Source organism: Perissodus microlepis, chromosome 18, assembly GCF_051167445.1.
Source record: "Perissodus microlepis isolate ML-2025 ecotype Zambia chromosome 18, ASM5116744v1, whole genome shotgun sequence".
Taxonomy (NCBI): domain Eukaryota; kingdom Metazoa; phylum Chordata; class Actinopteri; order Cichliformes; family Cichlidae; genus Perissodus; species Perissodus microlepis.
Genome location: NC_140478.1, coordinates 19918700 through 19941680, shown reverse-complemented (window position 1 = coordinate 19941680; position 22981 = coordinate 19918700). Strand labels below are relative to the sequence as shown.

Here is a 22981-nt window from a genome sequence, read left to right as displayed (position 1 = left end):
TTTATCCGGTATAATTTTTTGTTGTGTGCAGTTGTTTTTAACCTGGAAGATCATCGAGGTGCTCTGAAGTGCACTTTGTGTCCTCCCCCCTACAGTTTTCTCTCTGCGGTTGGTTGCTCTCTTGTATGTCCTTGCTCCGAGCTACTCTTGTGCATATTTAGCCAACATATCATAGCTTTCTTAGGAGTTTGGGTCTGTCTTTGCCAAGCGAAGGAGACCATTTTTGTGCAGAATAGCTCAGCTGTATAGGCTGCAGTCTTTAGAAACAGGTCAATTAGACTCAGAGTAACTGACAAAGAGAATTTCAAGTAATATAGGGAACTTCGATACGGCATATCTGATTAGTCATCCTGAGGCAGATGAAACTTGCATCTTATCTACTTATATTACCAAATGAAACCCTGAGTCATCAAGCACCCTTAGGCTAAGGATAGCAAAGAGAAGTCCCACATAAGAGTCAACAAGCTTTTAGAAATCAGAATGTGTGCTTGAGTTATGTGGGGTTAGGTTTAAATGCCTTTGGGTCCTGAGGTACTCGGGCTCCCAGATCTGAGGCTCAGAGATGCAAGCATGGGGCCGCGCAACCGTGATGAAATGTCCCTCATCTGAGCTCAAAGTGAAAACACTGTTGTTCAAACAAAAAAGTGCTGAAATCATGATTGAAATGATGATTATATATAATGAAATCGCATGCAAGCAGAAAAAAGTTTTTCATTCCATCACAAATCTGCTGCGGTGAAATATATGCATCACATTTATATATGTTCTTAAAGCAGATTCATTTTCTTCTGATTTTCCACTGAAAAATTGTGAGCATTAAGTTTTAAGACCAAAACAAATTTACTTGATGCTTTTTGTAAAATATCGGCATCAGGTCAAAACATTTAAGTAACTGAAGTCAAAAGGCAGCTGAAAAATTATGTTAAAAAAAAAAATCAGACCTTGTGGCTCTGGTTATGCTGTGCAGGGTATTTTGCTGCCATTGTTTGGGCTCATATCCCCTTTGCAGGGAGGTCAGTCAAAATCAATACAAAGGAACTCTAATTGGTCACCTCTAACCTATTATGAAAGGTTTTATCCTGAGGGGAGTGTTTTCTTCCAAAGTGACAATACCCCAAGCCACAGGGCATGGAAGGTCACCAGATGACTTGATGAATATGTCAGTGTTGTAAATCATATGATTTGGCCCTCGCGGTCACGACCGGCTCTCATCCTCGTTGAATCCCTCTGAACAAAATGCTTTCCAGCATCATTAAAACACAAATGAGGAAATATCTTTTTGTTTCACCGCTAAAACAGAGTTTCAGAGACTTCTAGAAGTCACACTGGAGCTGTTCTGCCAGCCCAGCAACTTAATAAGACACAGTCCACTGCTGTGAAAAAGTATTTTTTGCTTAGACTTTACAATTCACAGAATACTTTCTGAAAAATCTCAGGGATCATCAAATGCGAGACAAGAATGCTCCTTTTTGGTCAGCTGTGGTTTTCTCCTTGGAATTCTCCCATGGATGCCATTTTTGCTCAGTTTCTATCTTATTGTTGAATTACGAACTTTGACCTTAACTGACCTAAAGTGAGGCCTGCAGTTCTTTAGATCTTATTCTGGGTTTTTTTTGTGATCGCCTTTGTTGATGTCCTCTCGAAGTAATTTTGACAGCCTGGCCTTTCGAGTTTTTTCTCTATTCCTGGATAATTTTCACACAGTGCCAGGTAGGTTTCAATGTTATTTTTTTCTTAATAAATGAAAAAATAAATTAAATCATAGTTTAAAAACTGCCTTCTGCATTCATACTCAGAGGATCTTTTCTGAAAATCAAGGTTTGTTTAAAGAAACATTAAAGTGTTACAAATATACAAAAACGAAGAAATCAGGAAGTGAAAAATGTCTTATGAGCATACGTGCACATATTTCGACCAATTTGAGAACTAAACATTAGGTTGTGTGTTGCTGCAAAAGTTTTAGGTCATTTCAGTGGTCAAATCAATCTGTGGGCTGCATCTGACAATCATTGTTAAATTTCATTTGCTACGATTTCATTGTACCTGAAGGAATATTCACTGATTAAAGTTTAAACTGTGGCTTCAGCAGTTTTGTGGTGCAGTTTGCTTTGTATTTTTTTTTTTTTTTTTTTTTTAGCCTAGATTGGCTGGAAAATTCAGTGGAAAAAAGGGAACTTGCATTGGTTTTTTTTAGGATCCAGTAATGAAATTTTCACTTTGAGCCAGGTTTGATGTCTTCTAAGCTTGGTTTCTTTTTGTTGAAGGAAAAAGTTTTCTGTGTGAGCAGCAGAGAGGCTTTCATCCGTTTTTCACTTACGAGCAGGAAAAAATAGATTAGGTAAGTTACAAGGAGACAGCGACTTCTTTATTGACATTATGTTAATGATTGGAAGCATTTTGTACCTGCTCTCCAGGTGACAAATGGAAGAAATTTGTTCTAAAGCATTTCAAAAAGCTAATAATCTCAGATATCCCGAGAATCAAACAATGAAAGATGTTTTCTTTTCTTCAACCTAAAGTGCTTTTTTGTCTTCCCATCCCTGGAAGCAGTATAACACAGAGTGGATGCTGTGGGAGAATTAATTAACTTTTTGGTGCACTATTTATAGCTGGATAATTACAACAGTGTTCATCACATGGCCAGGTCAACCCAACAATCCGATCTATGACTGCATGACTGGAGTGTAAAGTGACATGGAGTTCTGCGTGTGGAAGCTAAGAGGGAGCTTAGACAGAAAGCCTCTCGCTGGTGAAAAGGTCACGTCTCACATTTAACAGTAAACAGCCAAGATATTAAACTCTGTTATGAGTCACATTTGCAGTCTAGACACTTTTCATTAATCTGAATCGAAGTTTGAGACAAAACATTTGAATTTTTCGTAGTGTTATATTTGCAGCTCCAGAATTTATGAGAAACTGGAAGATTTAATCAAATAATGTAAGCCTTGAGATTTTATTATTGATACAGTTTATTTTGTTTTGTTTTGCCCCATAGTTAGCAGAAATTATTGGGAATAGAGCTGCGTAAATCTCACTTTTACGTTGCAGTAATTAAAACATCAAAATTGTCGAAAAAAATAACAATAAATAAAAAATGACTGTTTAAAGCAAAATAGACCACATCTTTAATAAGAAGCATTCAGTATTTTGAGTCACTCATTTGTGGAATGAACTGTACTTTCACTCAAAGGGTACTCAAAACTGTAAACCTGGCAGGGAGTGTTGGTCTGCATGATCAGTGGCATTGTGGTCATAATTATTTTCACCTTTTTACAGAAAAACTACTCAATGTACAAAAGTGCAAAATCAGGCTCTGTTTCATGAAAAATAAACAGAGTTGTGAGTGTACACACTCTGAAGGTACACAGTAGTATTTTTTATTTAGTTTGTACTTTCCTCAGTCTTCAAAGAGACTACCCTCTACTGCACCATGGCATTTGTTGAAATGCTTCCGGTTTTTGTGAATGGGAAAAATGTATCAGGTGCACATTTGGAGCTGACAAGATACGTTCACAAAAACCCTCTGCTGAGGTGGGTGGTTGGCTTCCAAGTGTCAGACTTTAATGCCAGAGATACAGCTTTTCTGCTACTAGAAGCACATTTGGTTCTTTCACAGTCCTCGGGTAACCTCTTAATGATTTACAGGAGGAGACAACCCAAATCCAGGACACCAGGGGCAAGTAAAAGTCCAAAAATCCAAAGATTAATGATCACAGCAAGGGTCAAACACAATATAACCAGAAGAGACAAGGGGAAAGCAGAAAGGGCACGTATTCTGAAAATCTGGGGACACAACAATGAAAACAAACTTGAAGGGGTTCTGGCTGAAGCATAGGTCAGGGAGCTTGTATGTCCTTTTGCATGCAGATAAAGCCAAAAAAAAAAAAAAAAAAAAAAAACCCAGGAGAGAAAAGAACCAAGAAATTACTAGAAGGCTTGAGTATAAGGAGTACAAGCAGAGTTGGAGAGTCAGGTTTAAGTATACTGCCTTATAGTGACTCCATTACATAATAGGTTAAGGATGGTGTGCAAAAGTGACAGAAAACAAATCAGTTCAACTTAATTCAGTTGAATTCAATCTTCAATTAGTTGTATTTATATAGTGCCAAATCACAGCATCTTCTCAAGGCGCTTTATATTACAAGGTGAAGACAATAATGGAAAAAGTAAAGCAAAAACACACAAGAACTACAGATTTCAAAGTAAAACAGGAAATGATAACAGCAATCCAAATCAAAAATTAAACTTGGTTATGTCCAAACATTCCAGATTAAGCTCTGCATCATCTTAAAGAGTACCGACAGAGACGTCATCACCGAGTCTAATTATTGTACGACATACAATCAGCTTTTCAGCTTCCTGCCCTGAAAACGTCCGTTTTCTATTTGCATACAGAAAAAAGGGCTCCATGATACAAATATAAAATCAATAACTGAACCCAATATTCTTCTTGCTGCTTTCTGTTCTGTTCTGTTTCTTTCCCTTCCATTCAAGTTTCACTCGCAACAACAGGTAACCTGGCTGTACATTTCATTCTAAATCTCTCCCACACACGCTACTTTGCATTTCAAACGCAGCGACTTTTTCCTCATAAATAAACATGACAGGTGGGTAGCAGGTGTGAAATGTCAGAGTAACAAGGCTCATGATCCGGTCAGTGCGGTGTGACGGCTGTCTTTCACGTAGAGGGATGAGCGGATTCGCGGCTCTGATTGGCCAGGCGCGCGCTCTCCAGAAGGCGCGCCGGGCTCTCTACTTGTCATTACGGTTGCACCGATTCACATGCCCACGAACACGGCTGGGCACAGCAGTGTGCCTATCTCCTCTCGGACTTGCACATTATTCAGACCAAAAGTGGCGGCTCGCACTATGGATGCTACTGTTTATGAGATCATATTTGGAGAGCTCGGGGACCTAAATTGTAGTTTAATAGAGGCTTTCCAGGACACTTTTTTGGCAAATGCTTCATTGTCATTGCTGAGCACTGATGGTAAGGCGGAATTGCTTCATTCTCCTTCCTCAGTATTGAGATGTTTTGCTGTAACATCTTAAAAATAGAAAGCTAAGCGTCGACCTTTATTTTTTTTATTTTATTTTATTTTATTATGTTTCCCCCCTAAAAGGTTTATATTGCAATGCCACAACCGATGAGATTGGAACCTGCTGGCCACGGAGCAGCACTGGCAGGATTGTAGAAAGACCTTGCCCTGAGTACATTAATGGGGTGAAGTACAACACAACGAGTAAGTCTTTCCATTGTGGAAAAAAGTTCCTTAACGTGTCATTGTGTGGGAAACTGTGGAGCATTTTGTGGAAAATTATTTAGACAGTTGTGGAAAAAGAAATAGCGCAAAGCAAATGAGCGCAACATTAGCAAGTGCGTTAATTACAGCAAGACTTCATGAAAAAAAAGATTTGTGCTGCAAACAACCGCCCGTTAATATAAGCAATAACAAACAAATCCAGCAGCTTAATGATCTCTCATTTATCCCACCGTCTTATGAATTTTCATTTCTACCCTAATTAGATAATTTCCCCAAAGGCTTATTATTAGTACCCCCCCTGTGTTCACAAGTAAAGCGGCATAGACAGCGAATCAGTGATCATTATTAAACCTCCTGTTACAGGAACAGCTGCTTAAGAATGTGCGTGTGTGCTTTTCACTTAAAGGGCAAATACACCTAAAATCGCTCAAATCTCTGCTTCTGTAAGCTACTTACATGTATGTGAGGGCATCTCTTGGTTTGATTTTACTGGAGGGGAATTTTGTTTGTTCCAATAGACAGCTGGACAATTTGGCATCGCACTGGTGTTCCAGTATCAGCAGAGAGAGAGAGAGAGAGAGCGAGCAAGGTGATCTGCTGTAAAATTGAGACTGACTGCCCATTAGAACTATTGTTATTACTGTTATCATAGCAGCACCGTCTAGTGTCCAAAATAAGAGAGGATATGAAACAATGAAAGGGAGGAGGTTGCGGTGGATGGATGGGTCTACTAAACATTGGATCTTAATACTAGCCTGCTTTCTTTAAAAATCTCCTTATCTTAAACAGGTGTTCCTACAATAAGCCTAAAAATAAGTATTGATGTTTTTCTAGTCAAAACAATTGCCAAAGTCAGTATTCACATGCTCGACTTCTAACAGTTAGACTGGGGTTTGAGATTTGTCTGGTGTGACCAAACAATGGACTTTTATGGACGCCTTCCACTTGGGCTGTATCATACAATATAAAACAGCATAATATACAAATTCCTTATTGCGCAAAACAACAAGACACACCCAGACATTTAGTAAAAAGGGAGATATTTGAACATCTTCCAACAAGGAACAAAACTTAGCAAAGTATTTTTCATCACTTGAGGTGAAAACACACCATGAAATGCAAGGAGGCCCAAAAATGGTATAACTGAGCATCATTGTAGCACTCGCGAGTCTCACTCCCTATGACAGGAAGCACAAATGGTAGAAATTACCAGTGCTGCTTCATATTTTTTGGGCAAGTATATGTAATAATATGATATCAATTGAAATGGTGGAAAAACAGGACATTAAGCAAATTGCTTGACCTAAGTAGCAACATCCCAGGTAGAAAATGTTTTCAGCTTCAGTTTTATTGTGCTGGTTGCTGATGAGTTACAAGTTACTTGCTTAAATAATAATTGCTTAAAAGTATCAAATAACTGTGTGTCCCCACAATCCAAATGCAAACCACCAAAATGTCCACTGAAACCACTAACCAGGCTCCTTTTACACTTACATTTGTCTTATGCTGCATCACTGAATATAATGCTGTGCCACTACTATTGCACTGTGATATTTCTGCTGCTGGGGGCACCTTGTTTCAGTAGAATCACACTTTGAATGAGATCATCAGTCATCGATGACAGCAGCTCATTGGAAATGAAGGACAGAAAATGTCCATTATTTTGTTTGCACAAATAAACAGTGCTGCCGGCAAGCTGCAATCTCAGATAAAACATCGTTGAGGATTATTTCTCTACATCATCAGAAATATAATTCTTGCAGATGTCTTTGAAATATGATACAATTTTTAGGTGCCCACCCCCATCCCTACCTGCGTGTCACCCTGGATCACTCAGATATTAACACAGCTCCTGTAGGCTACTTATCTCCAAAATGCAACTCTGGTTCATAAGAGCTTGTGGAAAGGACTTATCTGGTCAATTTCTTTGCGGGGAGGGTGGGTGTGGGATTTCAGGATAATACTTTTCATTTTGCTTCTGATTTCAACAATACGCTAAGAGGATGGTTTTAATCTGCTGGCTTGACAGGCTGAGCAGTTTCCAAACTAATCTGTGTCAGCCAACAGTTTAGCTAAGAGCTGAGAACAGCATATCACAACTCCGCCACCCCAGCACTGTCACCTTATGTAACTCCTGTGTTAGTCATAAGGCTGATGAACTTGTTGCCGAGAAAACAGCACCATTCATTTCACAAAATAACCGACCTGCACCAAGTGTGAGTGTCCAGAGTGTCCAAATCTGGATTTTTCATTTAGCACTACTGTTATCTCTGTAATAGACTCAGGTGTAGTGTCATTACCCACCAAACCTCTGATACACACCCACAATCAACTGCTGTCTGATCACCTTTGATTCAACTTTGCTCTGCTGCTGCTTAGTATTAGCTGAACACGGCTGTTGGTTTGATCCACCAGTGTGAAAAGCATACCGAAAAGCATTGAGACACCTTGTCCAGTGAAGGTTTAGATAGCACCCTGGTGAGTCAATATTACATTTTTATCAGGCTCAGGTTTAGATATTGAGGCTGTAATATACTGACTGAACTGTGGGAAGAGTTTCCCGTTAGATAATAGGAGAAGTACAAAGAACTGTACAGCTGCAGTTTCCTGCATCACCCAGGAGTGAATGAATACAGCAATCAAACAGTAAATAAAATATTGTTTGAATGTTTGTCTCAAACATATGTGCAGTTCAGAAATTAGATAGAGGAGGTGACAGATTTTTTGCCCTCGCGCGAAAAAGTTGATGAGTAAGTTAATTACAGGGATTGGTTCTTGTGACAGCAGAGATTACAGGTTTTATTCTTTCACTGTCACCAACATTTGTAATTACATGGATTGTTATATTTTTAACACAGATCTGACATGTGCAGCTAATAAGCTTTGAAATGCTTGGATTATCTTAGCTATGTAAACAAATCTTTTTTCTTCTCCCTGTCATATCAGGAAATAGACTTTCAGTTTTTTAGGATGTCAAACATGCAACAATAAATGCATTGTTTTAAGTCAGACTATTAAAGAAGCCAAAGCAGAATATTTAATAGATTGCGGTTCGACACAGCAGGGAGGCCATTACAAAACTCTTCACAACTGATAGCTTAACCGCAGGATTCTGCGTGTTTTCACAGCAAAGTGATGTGAGACCAGAGACAATGTAGGGGATTATTCTGATCCTCCTAGGTCACATTAGCAGCCCTCATTTGCATTCAGGAAAAAAAAATACAAATTTTAACCACAAAATAGGTCAGACTAAGAATAGAAGTAGGCCCTAACATCCCATGAGCAGGTGTTAATTAAAACAATGGAAAAAAATGAACTCGGTGTGAAAATGCAGCGCAGCAATTTGCAAACTGAAGCCAAACAAGATGCGTTTCTAAGCCAATCACTTTGACCACATGCCTAACAGCAGCCTTTTGCCCAGCATATATCCAAGAGCCAGGTATTTCATGCTTCTGTACAAGCCTGCATATTAGAAATGAATGACCCAGGATATTTTAAGGAGAATCCCTTGCGATTTGTACTCCCAGTTGTTGAACAGTACAAGATATAAATGCCACATTTTGCTTGAAACCGTGTAGGTTTTCTGTGGTGCTTTCAAATGAGCAGCTAAAGTAAAAATGTTGCGATTCTTTTGCAAAAATTAGAAGTTTAAGAAGCTTAACGGGGCAGTTCAGGTAAGTAGCTATAAATTCTTTTCCATTTCATCTGGCTTGTATAAATATTAATGTCTGTGCAGAGTGACTTAAGAGCTTTTATGCATTTTTAAACTTTCCTCTGTTCACGTTTTTTTTCTTGCAGCGCATTTATTCGTTCCTCTGGTTTACATGAAAATCGCCACCGTTGGGCCACAGTTGTTAGATACGGTGTGCTTTCTAACTACTATATGATGTGCTCTCTATCAAGCCTCAGGCAAAACAAGCTGTCCAAAGCAGTACTGAAGAGTGGCACTAGTGCTGAAGTATTAGTTTTGGAAGATAAATAAAAAATGTGTGACCTGTATGCTTTCTCTGTTCACCCAGAGCATAACTTTAATTATTCAGTGAATCGCTCCTATTGTTCTTGTAAATTCACCTCCTCCCAGTGAGTGTGTGTTCATTCTCACATAGGCGACATCCTGTTAGCACATAATGTACCATCCTAGTCAACACAAATCAAAATCAGGGCAGCTGTTTCTACAATAGAGCTCTATTGATTCTCTTATCAGGATTAATAAAGTCTGAGACATATCAGTGCTGCTCCGTGTATCTGGTTCAGGCTGACAGTGGAGAGAGTGAAGCTGATGTAGTGTTGCATGTTGGGGGATACAGCTTGTCTCTTTATTTTAAATCACAGCTAATTCTGTACCTCGCCTTCTGGAGGCAAACATGACACTAATATAAGGTGGTGGATAAACATAGACAGGCATTGTTAGTAATTATGAAACTGGTATTAGCACAGTTTTTTTTTGTAGATGTTCCCTATTAAAAATTGTTTAAGAACCTATGGTGGCAGACGGACCCATGAGCACAAGTCTTAAAATGTAGAGCAGATTCTCAGGAGGGCTGGTTGTGTGACTAGGAATGTGTAAAAGAAATCCTGCCTTATTTGTCAAAAGCTTACTCACTGCACAGCATGACCAAATGACTCGCTGAAGTTTAATGACAGTTTAAATGGCTATAGTGGCTGTTTTGCATCTTCTTGTCTGTGAGCTGTCATGTCCCCACAAAGAGGAGAATTAATATGAAACTCATTTTCCTTCCTCCTAAAGCTCTGAGAAGAAATTGGAGAAAATTACATGTGGATAGTCAACGTTCATTGTTGCATTCACTTGTTTAGGTGTTCCCAAATCACAAAATGTCTTATTGTGACACTTATCTTACTGATGCAATCTACCTCATGTGCATTTTCTCATGCCGAGAAACATGCACATGCGTCTGCCACAACTTGTGCTATTTTTTCTTTGCTCAATCTGATGACGGCACCACAGGTCTCTGCAAAATACCTCTCCTACTGCGAATTCTAGCCCTTTGAAACCTTTGATCCCCTTCTCCACGGTGAGACTGAGTAAGAGGTTCGATCAGCAAATTCAGGACAGTATGTGTTGCAAACATTTCACTAGCCATTGCACACCAAGACCCAGAGGGGGTCCAATCAGCACCAGCCTTCGCTGGCTGCACTCACCACTGGCTCCCACACCACAGATGACACACTAAAGTACCGGAGACATTTTGAAGCTACCAAATAACACAAATATCTGCAAAGCATGTCATGATTATTTATTATGGTTTATTTTCTTTTCATTCCTACTTCTGTGTTCACTCGTAAATCCAAGTCCTCCATCCAAACATTTTCATTTTATCATTTCAGACCAAATGACACATTTACATCCATATGTCCTGAAAACTGCATTCGTTTTAGTGTTGCACTTGTGTCTCGATAGATGCCTCAAATTAATTTTCCACCCTCATCTTCCCCACTCTATCTCAAAGTGGCGTTTTCACACATCCAAACTCAGACTATGGACCGGCTTTCTTGTTAAAAAAGTCTTAAAATCTCAGTACCTGTTAACAGAGGTAACAGTTTTCTCAGTTGTATACCACTGAGACTCCTGCAGTGCAGCTGCCACCCATGAAAAATTGTCAGTTAACCTTGCATCCTTCTTACTGTCTCCTCCTGGAGATGCATCTCCCTGTTGTTCATAACTGTCATCACACTCTGAATTGTGAGCCAGCTTTTGTTGTTCGTTACTAACTATTTTGAGCCGTGCATGCGTACGTGCAAAAATAACTAGCTACTGGGGTATCAGGGATGTTCATTTTTGGATTCTTATTTTACAGTTGCTGTCCAAAGTGAGAAAATGACCATATGTCTGAAATCAAAGAGAAGAGTGCAGCACTGCTGAATACATCAAAGGAAAATTGGTCACATATCTCATATCTGGGGCTTTTTTTTTTTTTACAAATTTCCTCGATGTTAAATCCCCCAGGACTAAGGCGGGTGTATATACCATATGTTTACACCTTTGATTCATATAGGACTAAGGTTCATAAATACCTTTATCTTTTTTTTTAAATTTAGCTAAAGCTTCATATTGAAGTGTGAAAATCTTATGGCTTGACAGAATATTTTTTTTCTCCCCACAAATCAAAACATGTGGTTAATTTTTTACAAGAAAACAAAAAACAAAATCAAAATATTGAAACAGTAAAAAAGACATTATTCATGTGACATCATAGATTTTTTTCTATATTGACACCAGTATATATAATCTTAATCTAAGCTTAATATTTCAAAATTGTAAACACTGTATTGTGGGACCAAGAGCAACAGTGTTTCCTCCAAAACATATTGGATTTTATACTAAATCAGCCTCAACATTAAAGCAAATACACCCACACGTGGCTGAAACAGCTGTTACCTGTCAGTGCTGCATGCTGGCAGCAGATCCTTCTGGTCCTATTTATGGCTGTGCAATTAATCAAATTTTCATTTGAATTACAATTTTACCTTCCACTGATTATTAATGTGAGGTAGCCTGTGTGTAATGATGTTGAATACCTCTGATTTCAGTATTGAACAAAGCAACTGTCGTGGTTTTTGCCATAACAGTCGTATAGTTTGCAGGCTTCATCATAACGGAAATTTCTGAGTAAATGCCTTGAGCTCTTTTGTTTTGTTTCTTGAGGCAGTCCTAATTAGTTTTTGCAAATTGTGGTGTGCAGTGGGACAGCACCTTCTGTCACGGAGCGGTGTTGCAGCGTTTGGTGCGGGTGCTTGGTCCGCATCAGTGTTTAGCTTGCTGATGAATGTCAACAACCAGAACATTGTACTGTTACAAGATTATAAATGGGATTTAATTCAGCTGTCAGTGATTTTAATGTTGTGACTGTTCTGTGCACAATTTTGCATGTGGAAAACAAAGACTGAAGAGTTAAAACTCATAGACTACAGGACCAAGACTCGATTGTGGCAACGGTCAGACTGAAAAGCCATTTTTGTTATTTCACTGAGCAGCTATAAACAAGACTTTGGTAAGGTTATTATAAAATGTGGCCATCCTTGCATACTTTTCATTTTTGTACTGTGGGGTAATGTTCTCACTATCCTCCTCATGCCGTCTCTGTTTCCCGGAGGGACATAGTCTTAGTACGTGGGTTTTCGCTAATTTTCTCTCACCAGCTGGCTTCAGTGCAGCTGCTGAGGGTTGAAAGTTTGACAGCAAACAGGCACAAAAATTTTGCATTTGCAGTTACAGCTAATATGTCAAGAGGGCATGGAGAGAAGAAGGAAAGCTTAAGAGCCACAGCTGTGAGTAAAAGATTACCCGGTATCTCTTCCTCGGGCTCTGCTGACTTGTCTGCTTCAGTGGTCATTACTCAAGGCTTTTTAAGCTATTCAGTCGTCCTTGCTAAACAAGAGGAGACACCCTGACAACCCTACCCAATCTCTCTTTCATAGCAAATGTTCATTGTGTGGTACTTATAAGGCATGCCCAGTGACGCTACTACTCGTGATTTTATGAAAGCTGAAAGTTGATTGTGTTTACTTTATTACTTACTTATCGCCAAATTCTAGCACTCTAGCAAAACCTCTCTGGTCTCCACTTCTCAGATGTGAGTATTTGCTGGTTTCCTCAGTCTTCTGATGTTGAACTGCCCTTTTCCCAGCAATAAACAGCCACAAATAATAACGCTCACCGGCCTTTGACATGTTCTCAAACAGAAGTGGTCAGATGCTTCCTTTATTTTTCTCTTCCCTTAACCTTCCAAATCTGTATATTCAGTTATGAAGCTAAACAAACAAACGGAAATCTTCACTTGAAGGAATGGTAATGGTTGTAGGCGCTCTGTCTCCCTCCTGGTGCATGTGTGAAAATTAAACAAAATCTGTCCTCTTCTCTCATGTTGAACTGAGAAAAGCCGGTTCTTTAAACTTTAAAGTCGGACTGAAAAAATGATCCCAAGCACTGAGCACATTTGAAAAGAACATATGGTACGGGGAATAAACAAGTTAGACTTGATACTCACCACATTCAGTATGCACCGATGTGATCATTCTCATTAGCTCATTTCTGAAATTCATTGAGGCGTCTAAAGTGAAGTAGAGTGGCAGTCATAGATCCTCTCTTCCTCCCTTCATAAGGGATTCATTCTTCAGCTTGTCAGTACTGTGTACAATCTACTTGTTCGACATGATGAACCTTACAGAAGTGCTCAGTAACCTTGAGTTGCCTGCTATTACCTACTCCGAGGTCTTTGCTTTGCTTCGCCTTAAAACTAAATGAGCTGTTCGTCATGCAGAAACTTTATAAGCTTGCTCAGCCTCTGTTTCCCTCTTAGAAACTGTGTTATCTGACCAGGTCGCCAAGCCAGTGAAGCAGCTGATTTGTTACAGACAGATAATAAATAGAAAGTATTAACCTCTGATGATGATGGGTGACACTGCAATAAAACAAGCACCAAAATAAGCAATACTTTTTCTCTCATTTGTCATACATGTCAGCGGCTCCAAGCAATCTGAACTCAAGGACAATTGAAATTATTGACAAGAACTAAAGATGCCAATAATGCCTTGACAGAACAATACAGACTTTGATTAATAAAAGAAAACAGACCATTTCTTTCACTAGCAGGACTGAGTGTTCATAGGCTGCGTACGCCTGTTATTAGGCACAATAGGGCTTAATGGTAAAAGCTAATATTAACCTGCAAATGTTCATAAATGTAAACTCAGATAACTGTATCACCAGCATCATTATTCATTGTATCTGGGTGGGGCTGAAAAAACAGAGCAATACATGAAATATATTTTAAAGTTCTGTCTGGACTAAAGTAGGAGACTGAGCAACCTTTCCATACAAAACTTAATAAATGTCAGTTTTCTGTTTGCATATTTCTGTTTCTTCAAGATGAAATATACAGTAAAGTGCAAAAGTCTTGAGCCCACAGTACAGAAATGATGGAAAACACACTGCCAGTGCAGTAAAAGCATACCTGGATACAAAAACACAGACACACACAATGGAAATACTGTTACTTGTGGATTAGCCTACCGAGAGCCCAGATCTTAACATTGCTGAAACAGTGTGGGATCATCGTGACAGAGAACAGAACAAAAGGCAGCCAAGATCCAACGAAAAGCTTTGAAGGAATAGTTTCTCCGGGTTTCTAAAGGACATTCAGACTACTTAAAGAAATTACAAGAAATCTGCCTAAGAGAGTTCAGGCTTGCTGAAGAACACTTGAAAGTAATTTTTTTTGGTATGTCCACCTGTTCATACCAAAATATTCCATTTTGAGCTTGCTGGAATTGTACAAACTCTATTTATGCCTTATATACTGTATTTCCATGACCACACACGCGTTTCAATAAATCATTTCACCTCAATTCCTGCTTTTTCTGACAGAATATGAAGACATGAGTACTGTACATGCATATAGTTTTTGATTCTATTATAGGTAATGTACTAATGGAGTGAGTAATTATATATTAAAGTAATTATATACTTATTAGAACATTGCAAAAGTCATGATATACTGGAATGAGCATGTTTGAGACCAAGAGTTTCCTTTAAATTCCTTTAAATATCCTTTGAATTCATATAATTTCTGGATTGAAATGAGGCAATTTGTTATAAACATGTTCTGTACAGATTGTTAGTATTTAGTGATTATTTCGTGATGTATCCAACCCACATCTATCTAAGACGCAAAGCAAATCTGCCTTTTTTGTTTTTAATATGATGAGCAGTGAAGGGTTTTATAGACTGATTTCAGTGTTTTTTCTTCCCAAATAATTCTATAAACTGTATAAATTGTAAACTGTATAAATTGTAAATGAGACTTTATTGCCTATATAGAATAATCAGATAACGTTGTTAGATTTTTATGACAAATCATTGCCCAAACGTTGGCTTTTTACTAAATGAAGTCGAACTTTAAGAAACTCAAATTTGATTTTTGCAAGTGAACTTTTAAAGAAAGATGTTCCTGCTCTGTGTATTCAGCATGGATGTAGAGTAAAAACATCAAAGCCAAAGCTTTTAGAGTAGCCCCATATGTCTTTTGTTGATTAGCTCAGTGGGGCTTGTGTGGTTAGGTGGCCCATGAGGCTGCTCCACGTCCCGGTCTTTCTGAGAGTTTTCTCTCTGTAAACCTAGTGAAGCGTTTCTGCAGCCACATCTCCAGCGGCCATCTCAATTGTCAGCTGTAGGAGGAAGAGCATGACACTAAGGCTTAAAGTCGCTCTGAGAAAACACCAAGGCTACAGTGGGATTTTCGACTCAGACAGATTCCCTGCTCTAAATTTAAACATCCATGTGTTAATGGCTTTAGTACATATTTACACAAGTTGTTTTTCTTATCCATGGTGGCTGTGTTCTCAAGATCTATGTTGCATTTAAGCTATAAGATCTGTTGTACAGTAGAAATGGATGACTAATTTTGTCAGCAGAAATATGTCAGGAACATTTCTGCACAAGCCTGTGTGCAGCACAACTGTGCATGAGCTACTGCTTCCCTTGGGCTGTTCCCTTTATAGAAGTCATGAGTGTGCGTAGATTTCACACGAGTCTGATTATAAAACAGAGATATTCACCCCAGTCTGCTAAATGGGTGTTTGATTTATAAACTTTAAAAGTTTGCATTTATTTTTCATTTTAATAGTGGCAACATCTAATTTTTTTGTTCGGTAAAAGAAGGATCTTATGATATAATACTTGAAAGCAAACACTGTTTTTTATCAAGCTGGTGACAGGCCTTGCACTAAGGTGTTCATTACTGGTAGACATAAACGCATGTGAAAACACAAAAAAGCTCAGTGCTTAATGGCACCAAAAGGGCCTTGTCTGCGAAATGAGTTTAAATACTCTGTGATGTATGCTTGACTTTGATCTAACAAAGTCTGGGCTTTTAGTAATGTCGTAGAATGAATCACCTAGAGATTTATTTCAGGTAATCCAGCCTCAGAGTGTGCTGATAATGCCAGAGAGCCAGAGACTGTTTTGATTTGAAAAGGATCAGCACCTCTGACAAAATGTATAACAGAGTTAATGTGACAAGGACGAGACAGTAGGTTTTTGGAAAGTTGTTTAGCTGCCACGTTGTCTTTGATCAAACTGAGGTCAACGAAGGGCTTCGGAACAGCTGCATTTTAATGCTCACTGGTTGGGCTCACTGGAGACATTTTATGATCTGAACCACCGGTGATCTGGGAGCTGGAGGCAGTAAAATATTTTTTAAAATAAAAATAATTACTTTTTTTTAAGGCAGAGAATGCTTGCTTCCTGCTTTCATCAGCACAAGTCAATCACAAGTGTATTCTCTGTGTGTTTTGGGCTGACATACCATTTAGGCCAACTCCTTGTGGCAGACGTGATCAAAAGGAAAAAAAACGCCCTTTGAAAAGGACTCATTTGCAAGAGAAAAAGGGCTAGGTCAGTCGCTGACACATAAAAAAAGCACATGTGATGCTATCCCAAAAAAGGAAACCGTCCTGACAATGTTAAAAAATCAACCTAAAAACTCACATTATAAAACAGCTCCAGACAAATAGTGTAAATACATATAAAAATAATACTATGAAGCCATTTTTGCAGTTATATAGCATCTGTTTAAAACCATCTCCTTGTAAAAGCTTACAATATTAGAGAAAGAACCCCACAGATCCAGCGATAACCTGTGTCCAAGCATTAAGTTGATAAGAATTTCTGGAACCAAAAGGCAGGACGAACATACTCAGGTTGGCAGTGACTCAAAACAAGCTTTTAGTGTGAATGCTGAAGTAGCTGTATGTGGATGCGATGGCTCTTTGGAGAAAGAGCGTGCAGGCTCAGAGAGCAGAGAGGCAGACAGAGGACTGATGGCAGCGGCAGAGAGTGTGTGGTGTGGCAGCCTGAGTGAGAGTGGGCAGGTGACTCTCCCGTCACTCCTCCGTTGCTGTAGATGAACTGACGAGCGGAAGCTTGGGTGGGCAGGCAGGGAATGCGTTGTAAGTCTAACCATCACAGAGTTCAATTGGTTCCGACCAAAAGACATACTCAGAGTACAAGGCCTTAGCATAACTACCACAGCAGCAGTCAGAAAGCTCAAGCGAGCAATGACTGCAGACAAGGGCATACTGCACAAAATTGAGCGCTTGAACCACAGGTGTGCACACTGATTGGAGTGGATCCAGGAGAGTGGGAGATGGAGGGCGCCGCATAAACCCTTACAAACACAGATGCAACACAGCAGAGATGGAAAATAAAACACGAGTCAAAAAGAAGAGGGGAGAAAAAAAAGGACACATGGGGGGAAAGCAATGGCTACAAAGACAGCATGACAAATTAAGATACTGCAATACATGACTTTCAGTAAGCAAGAGCAGTAGTTGTGTTAGATAGTAAGAGCTCACACATGCTGGAGGATTAACTTTTACAGACACATAAAAAATGATTTTTGTAATTATCAGTGCTGTTAATTGAGGTCAGCTGCGGCATAAACCGAACAAGGGTGGTGGTCTAATAAAATTGTTAAGCTCTGCGTGAATTTAACAGAAACTTCAACTAACTGAATGAAATCAGTCATGTGGTTCAGAAAGTAAGTTTCCCAATGCAACTCTAGTAAGAGTGAGTGAGTGAAACATAACTTTAACTAAGAGATAAACACATTTTACTCTAAAATGTGTTTATCTTTTACTGTGGTTTTACTGCAGCATCGTATCGCTGCTGAACCACAAAGCGTAGATGCAAAGAAGCCGTTTATTCAGCAGGATTTTGAAAATCCAAAGCAACAGAATGAGCGATGTCACCCTTTTGTTCCAGCCAGAGTTTCTTTTTCAAAACGACGACACTTACAGTACATAATGAATTTATTAGGCCACCTGTCATAAAAATAAGGAAGCACAAATATTTTAGAAATCTCTCAAATTATTTATCAGGCAATTAACAAACTGAATTAATGTCTTTCTACCCAAACTTGAGCCGGCACACTGAATTTATCCGAGAAGTCAGAAATTAATTAATCATAATAGTGGAACACTAAGACAGTTTTTTCTGTTTAGAAATCCAAGCAAATGACTGTAAATAGTCATCTTAATTAAAGAATAATAATAAGTTTTACTATTTTCCCCCGCTTTTAAAAAAAATCATTGATAATAGCAATGATAATAATTTAGCACTAAAAACATAATTTTGATTAAAGAGCTTGCACATACTGCTGGATTAACTGTTACATTGATAAATACCAATACAGTTCATTTAGGAATTCATTCATGGAATTTTCCCACCTAGTAATTCTAGTAAGAGTGAGTCACCACCAAGACCAGCCCGATTTTAAAAGGTAAATGCAACAGAATGAGCCTTTTTATCTCACCCGAGTTCTTCTTTTTCAAAACTAAGTAAGACGTATATACACATATACGTCTTGCAGAGGCCCATAGTGGCCACAGTTTAGTATAAACATTAAACTGGGACCACCGTTTACTCAAAATTATTTATTGGACTAATTGGCTGGTAAATAATTCATTCATTTTCTTTAATTCTCTTGACTTTATGTCCTTGCTTGTTCTCGGACGTAGATGTCTGTAATATGGCAGCTTTGCTCTAGTTCCTGCTGCTTGAATAAAATATCAAAGTGCAATGAGCTATGAGATTCCCATGTTATTGTATGGCCTAGTTTATTCCATCTACTCAGCTCATGAAATCAAATTTCATATGGCTCGAAGTAAAAGCTGCTGTAACTGGCTCAGGTGCATGGCTTTAATGTGATGCTTTCACTCAGTTTTTAGATATCGTAGCCTTTCAATTTCACTATATTTTGAAACCTATCCACATAAAAAACCTCAGATTTAGTGACTATTTCTCAAAACGGCAGAAAAAAGTGGGTAATTTTTGATAACCTATAAAGAGCGGCTTGGTCTTTTGAGGAGGCGTAAACATCGTATCAAGTTTTTCTTTTCTTTTTTAACCCAACCACCTGGGATAAGAGGAGGTCAGAGCAATCAAACACCACAAAAAGAAAGACAGCCTTGTTCAAACATTAAGTGAAATATTCCTGTTTGTTGTCGCTTCACAGTTGGTATAGCACAGCTGACAGCACAACCCACAGATAAAAGAAACAGGTCAAGTTTAGCTGAAGTGAAAAGGCACTGATTTGTTCTTTGGATTAGGTGTTTTTTTTTGCCAGATTTATCTTACAATTTCAATCAAGATCAAGCAATATTTAGTCTTTTTAATCATCTGTCTGAACATTTATGCAGGAATGACCAATCCAGACTAAATTTAAACGCTCTTTTCCTCATTTAGAGCTTCCAATTTTTCTAATCTTTGAACAGCTGTACAGTGTTTGTTTGCATGCCTCCAAGAAAGAGGACTGGCAGAGTGGCTAGCTGAAGAGGTGGGCATTGTTGGCAAAGACTATATCAGTTGGAAGTTGCACGTTTCTTCCATGTTCTTGTGCGTCTTTACCCCAGTGGAGCGTGGTCAGTGTTAAGTCGCTTACGGCATTGTTAGCACCTCACATGGAAGCTTTTAATCCTCCTCCCAAACTCACAGAATGAGTCATTTAGAGATTTTTTTTTAACTGCGTGAATGTAATACCCTGTAAGGATAATGCGAAGAAAAAAGCCTCATTATGCCCACTGCACAGATGGTTTGTCAGAAATGTGCTCTCCCTGCACCAGTGCTTTGAATTAGTCCTGCCTCAGTGGTGTAGCTCACAGGGAGAAATCCACAACCTGCTCCCTTCCTCTGTTTCTTCACCTTCGCTGCTTGATTCGCAAACACAGTAGGATACTTGGAAAGTAACTGGAAAGTACTTTGTGCTGCAGCTATAATAATAGCTTAGCTTACTTGAAGGCGTCACTTCCTATTAATATGGATATTAAGTTAATGAGATTTTAAAATATGTGTTTTTTTTTTCACACAGATTAAAAATAATGAATCAAAAGTGCCTGGAGGAGTTTTGTCTGTTAATACCTTTAAGTAATACAGTCATCCTGTTAATGTCATCATACTGACTTTTAGCTTTATTTGCCTAAACTGAGACACCTGTGAGCACTCTTCTTTTGTAATAAATGTGAAAAAATGTTTTTAATACCTTATTTATTTGCTGCTCAGTAGCAGCCACAGATTGAAATAAAAATAATTTGCTGTTCTAGTTTTGTTAATTCAACAAGCTTAAATTTGCTTCCCCGAGAACCATTGCAGTAGCTCAGTAAGACAGTTTGCAAGCTGCAAGTAATGAGTGAAGTGGTTATGATGACACAACACTACACATCAAAGTCTCGGCATGTTTTTAGAATATCTTGGCGTTGTGCTTCATAAGTTGTCCCTGGACAGAAATGTGGTGATGCAGTATTTAATCAGTATTTAATTCAAAACAGTGTCTTTTCTACTCTGAGCACTACAAGCCACATTCACATTGCACTCTTTTCTATGCCTTTAAAGTGGCTTTCACACCCACCGCAGGATGCCGAGGTGGAAAACTGAACCACTGACCTTATGATTGCTAGATGGACCCGAGTGCAAGACGAGCACGACCACACCTGACATTTCTAATTCTGCAGTTCAGTTTAAACTGCTATAATCTTCCTTTTTTCCCCACTAAAATGATCCTTTTCAGCTATTTTATGCATGTTGCCTCCAAATGAATGCAATGTGTTGAAGTAATGCTCCTGTTGGAGATCCTTGCCGTCTTCACTGCTTGTAAAAACAACAAATTAAAAAAAAAAACATCCAGGTTCTCTCATTTGTTTGAATCAAACTTTAAACCCTGCAGACATGGAGCCTTAAATGCACCGGGACTTTGCTGAATGCCACATGGCACTTGATCAATAAACACAATGAGGCAGTTTCACACGATGAATATGGTTTTAGAACAAACTCATTCACGGTGTCGTAAACCACACAGTCAGTTGTTTTATTGGTTTCACTGAATTGCCACTATGCCTGCACAAGTCGATCCCTCTCACATGGCTGAGAACTAGGATTTTCCCTCATGAAGAGCACAAAACATTCTGCAGTCACGACGTGTCGCCATCAGTCAAGTGAAGAGCTTAAACCAAGCTCATTTTAAATCTTATTTCTCCTTGTCTTGTGTAGCTGCCACAAGCAGTTTTGTGGTCTCTGCTGTCAAAACTGTCACATTATATAACATTAAATTGAATGCAAAGGATATTACTCTGTTCCTGCCACTGCTTCAAAAATTGAGGTGGACGTTGTCCTCGCTTTTTATTTTGTTGTTGACAAGAATGTTTGAATTAAGATGGGTTAATGTGAATGTTGCAGTTTACAGTTGGGTATGATATCAGTTTTCTAAACGTTCAGAGGAATGCATTTATTCATTCAACAATGCTTATTTTCAGGACAATATCAAAACCTTGCAGGATAATAAGTTAAATTAATGATTGCATGAATTTGGAAAACTGCACAAATTAGTTAAATAAAGGAGTACAATTGATTAAATGAATACTTTAATTGGCCATCATAATAATACAAAGGCAGAAACATGCTGCTGTGTTTCCCTCTGCCCTCTATACATTTCTTAGTGTTAAAGAGATAACAAGAGCCCACTGAATGCACAAGGAAGAACTTCAAAATGGAAAATGCAGTTCAAAGTTGATTATGGGGAGCGGGTTTTAAGAGATATGCAAATAAACTGACAGAGTAAGAGGCTTTGCATTTCCCCCCATGAATAAAAATTTGTATTGCTAAATTGGTATTCTGGGTGAGAGTCAGACGGATAGTAGTGCTCCACTTTGAACTGAGCTCTGAAGAAATTACAAGGATGGTTTAGCTTACCTACTTGGAAAACACTTTACTGTAACAGCAAATCACTGGTTTATGCCTGCTCTTGACTTAGCTGATTGCAGTGCTTTGGAATAATGAATATGCGAGATCTGTATTTATCTTTATAGCTCAACATGCATTTTAAAACAATATGTTTGCGAAAATTCCAAAGCTTTACCGTTTTCTCTTTTCTTGCAGGGAGCGCTTACAGGGAATGTATGGATAACGGAACATGGGCGCTGAAGAGTAATTACTCCAACTGTGAACCCATTTTGGAGGAGAAGGTAGGTGACTGCAGGCGGGAGCGAATCCTGCAGTTCTTCAGAAAAACACTCATCATCGTCAGAAAAATTGCAATCGGATGCAACAATGAAAAAGAACCAAACAGAACCGTATGCCCCTTTATGATGCGGTGCGGTTAACCCCCCCCCACTTTAAAACATGTTCTTTTTGAGCAGTATTGTCTGTGTCTTTGTAAACAAAGCCGGAGGACAAACTGCAGGAGCGATGCACTGTATGTAGCAAGTTTTGGCCTGATTACCTCGTACTGTGGCTCCGATTCTGTGTCTTGCTCTATATTCTTAGATAATTTTAAGCCAAGACTGAAGTATGTCAATGACATTTGCTTTTTATAATCATAGTTAAACCTCAGTACAATGAAGCCTGGATAGAGAAGCAGCTGAAACGATGTAGAGACAGCCCTCTCATACAAATTATGTTCTTGTTATCATTCTCTTGCCATTAATTCAAAAATCTCGGACTAAAATTATTTAACTGCAGCCTAAGGGAAACGTATTTGCTCCACCAATGTTGGGATCATTAGGTCTCTCAATAATGTTTGCAAATGGAACAGTTTAAAAGACGAAAAAAACCTACTTTCATTCAAGCATAGAATACTTTACTAACTGCTTCATTAAAGATGAGTGATTATTTGCATCAGTAATGTAAAAGCTTGGCTTTGAATGCACTC

The 22981-nt window shown here is 38.7% G+C and overlaps 1 protein-coding gene across 1 annotated transcript in view; it reads left to right on the top strand.

Annotated features, from left to right (window-relative positions):
- Positions 1–4748: 4748 nt before the first annotated feature.
- crhr2 (corticotropin releasing hormone receptor 2) overlaps positions 4749–22981 on the top strand; it is a 37734-nt gene continuing 19501 nt past the window's right edge. The window contains exons 1-3 of the mRNA XM_084912032.1: positions 4749–4990; positions 5124–5243; positions 22210–22295. Of these exons, the coding sequence (XP_084768158.1) occupies positions 4783–4990; positions 5124–5243; positions 22210–22295 (414 nt within the window). The 5' untranslated portion in view covers positions 4749–4782. The remainder of the gene's footprint in view (positions 4991–5123; positions 5244–22209; positions 22296–22981) is intronic.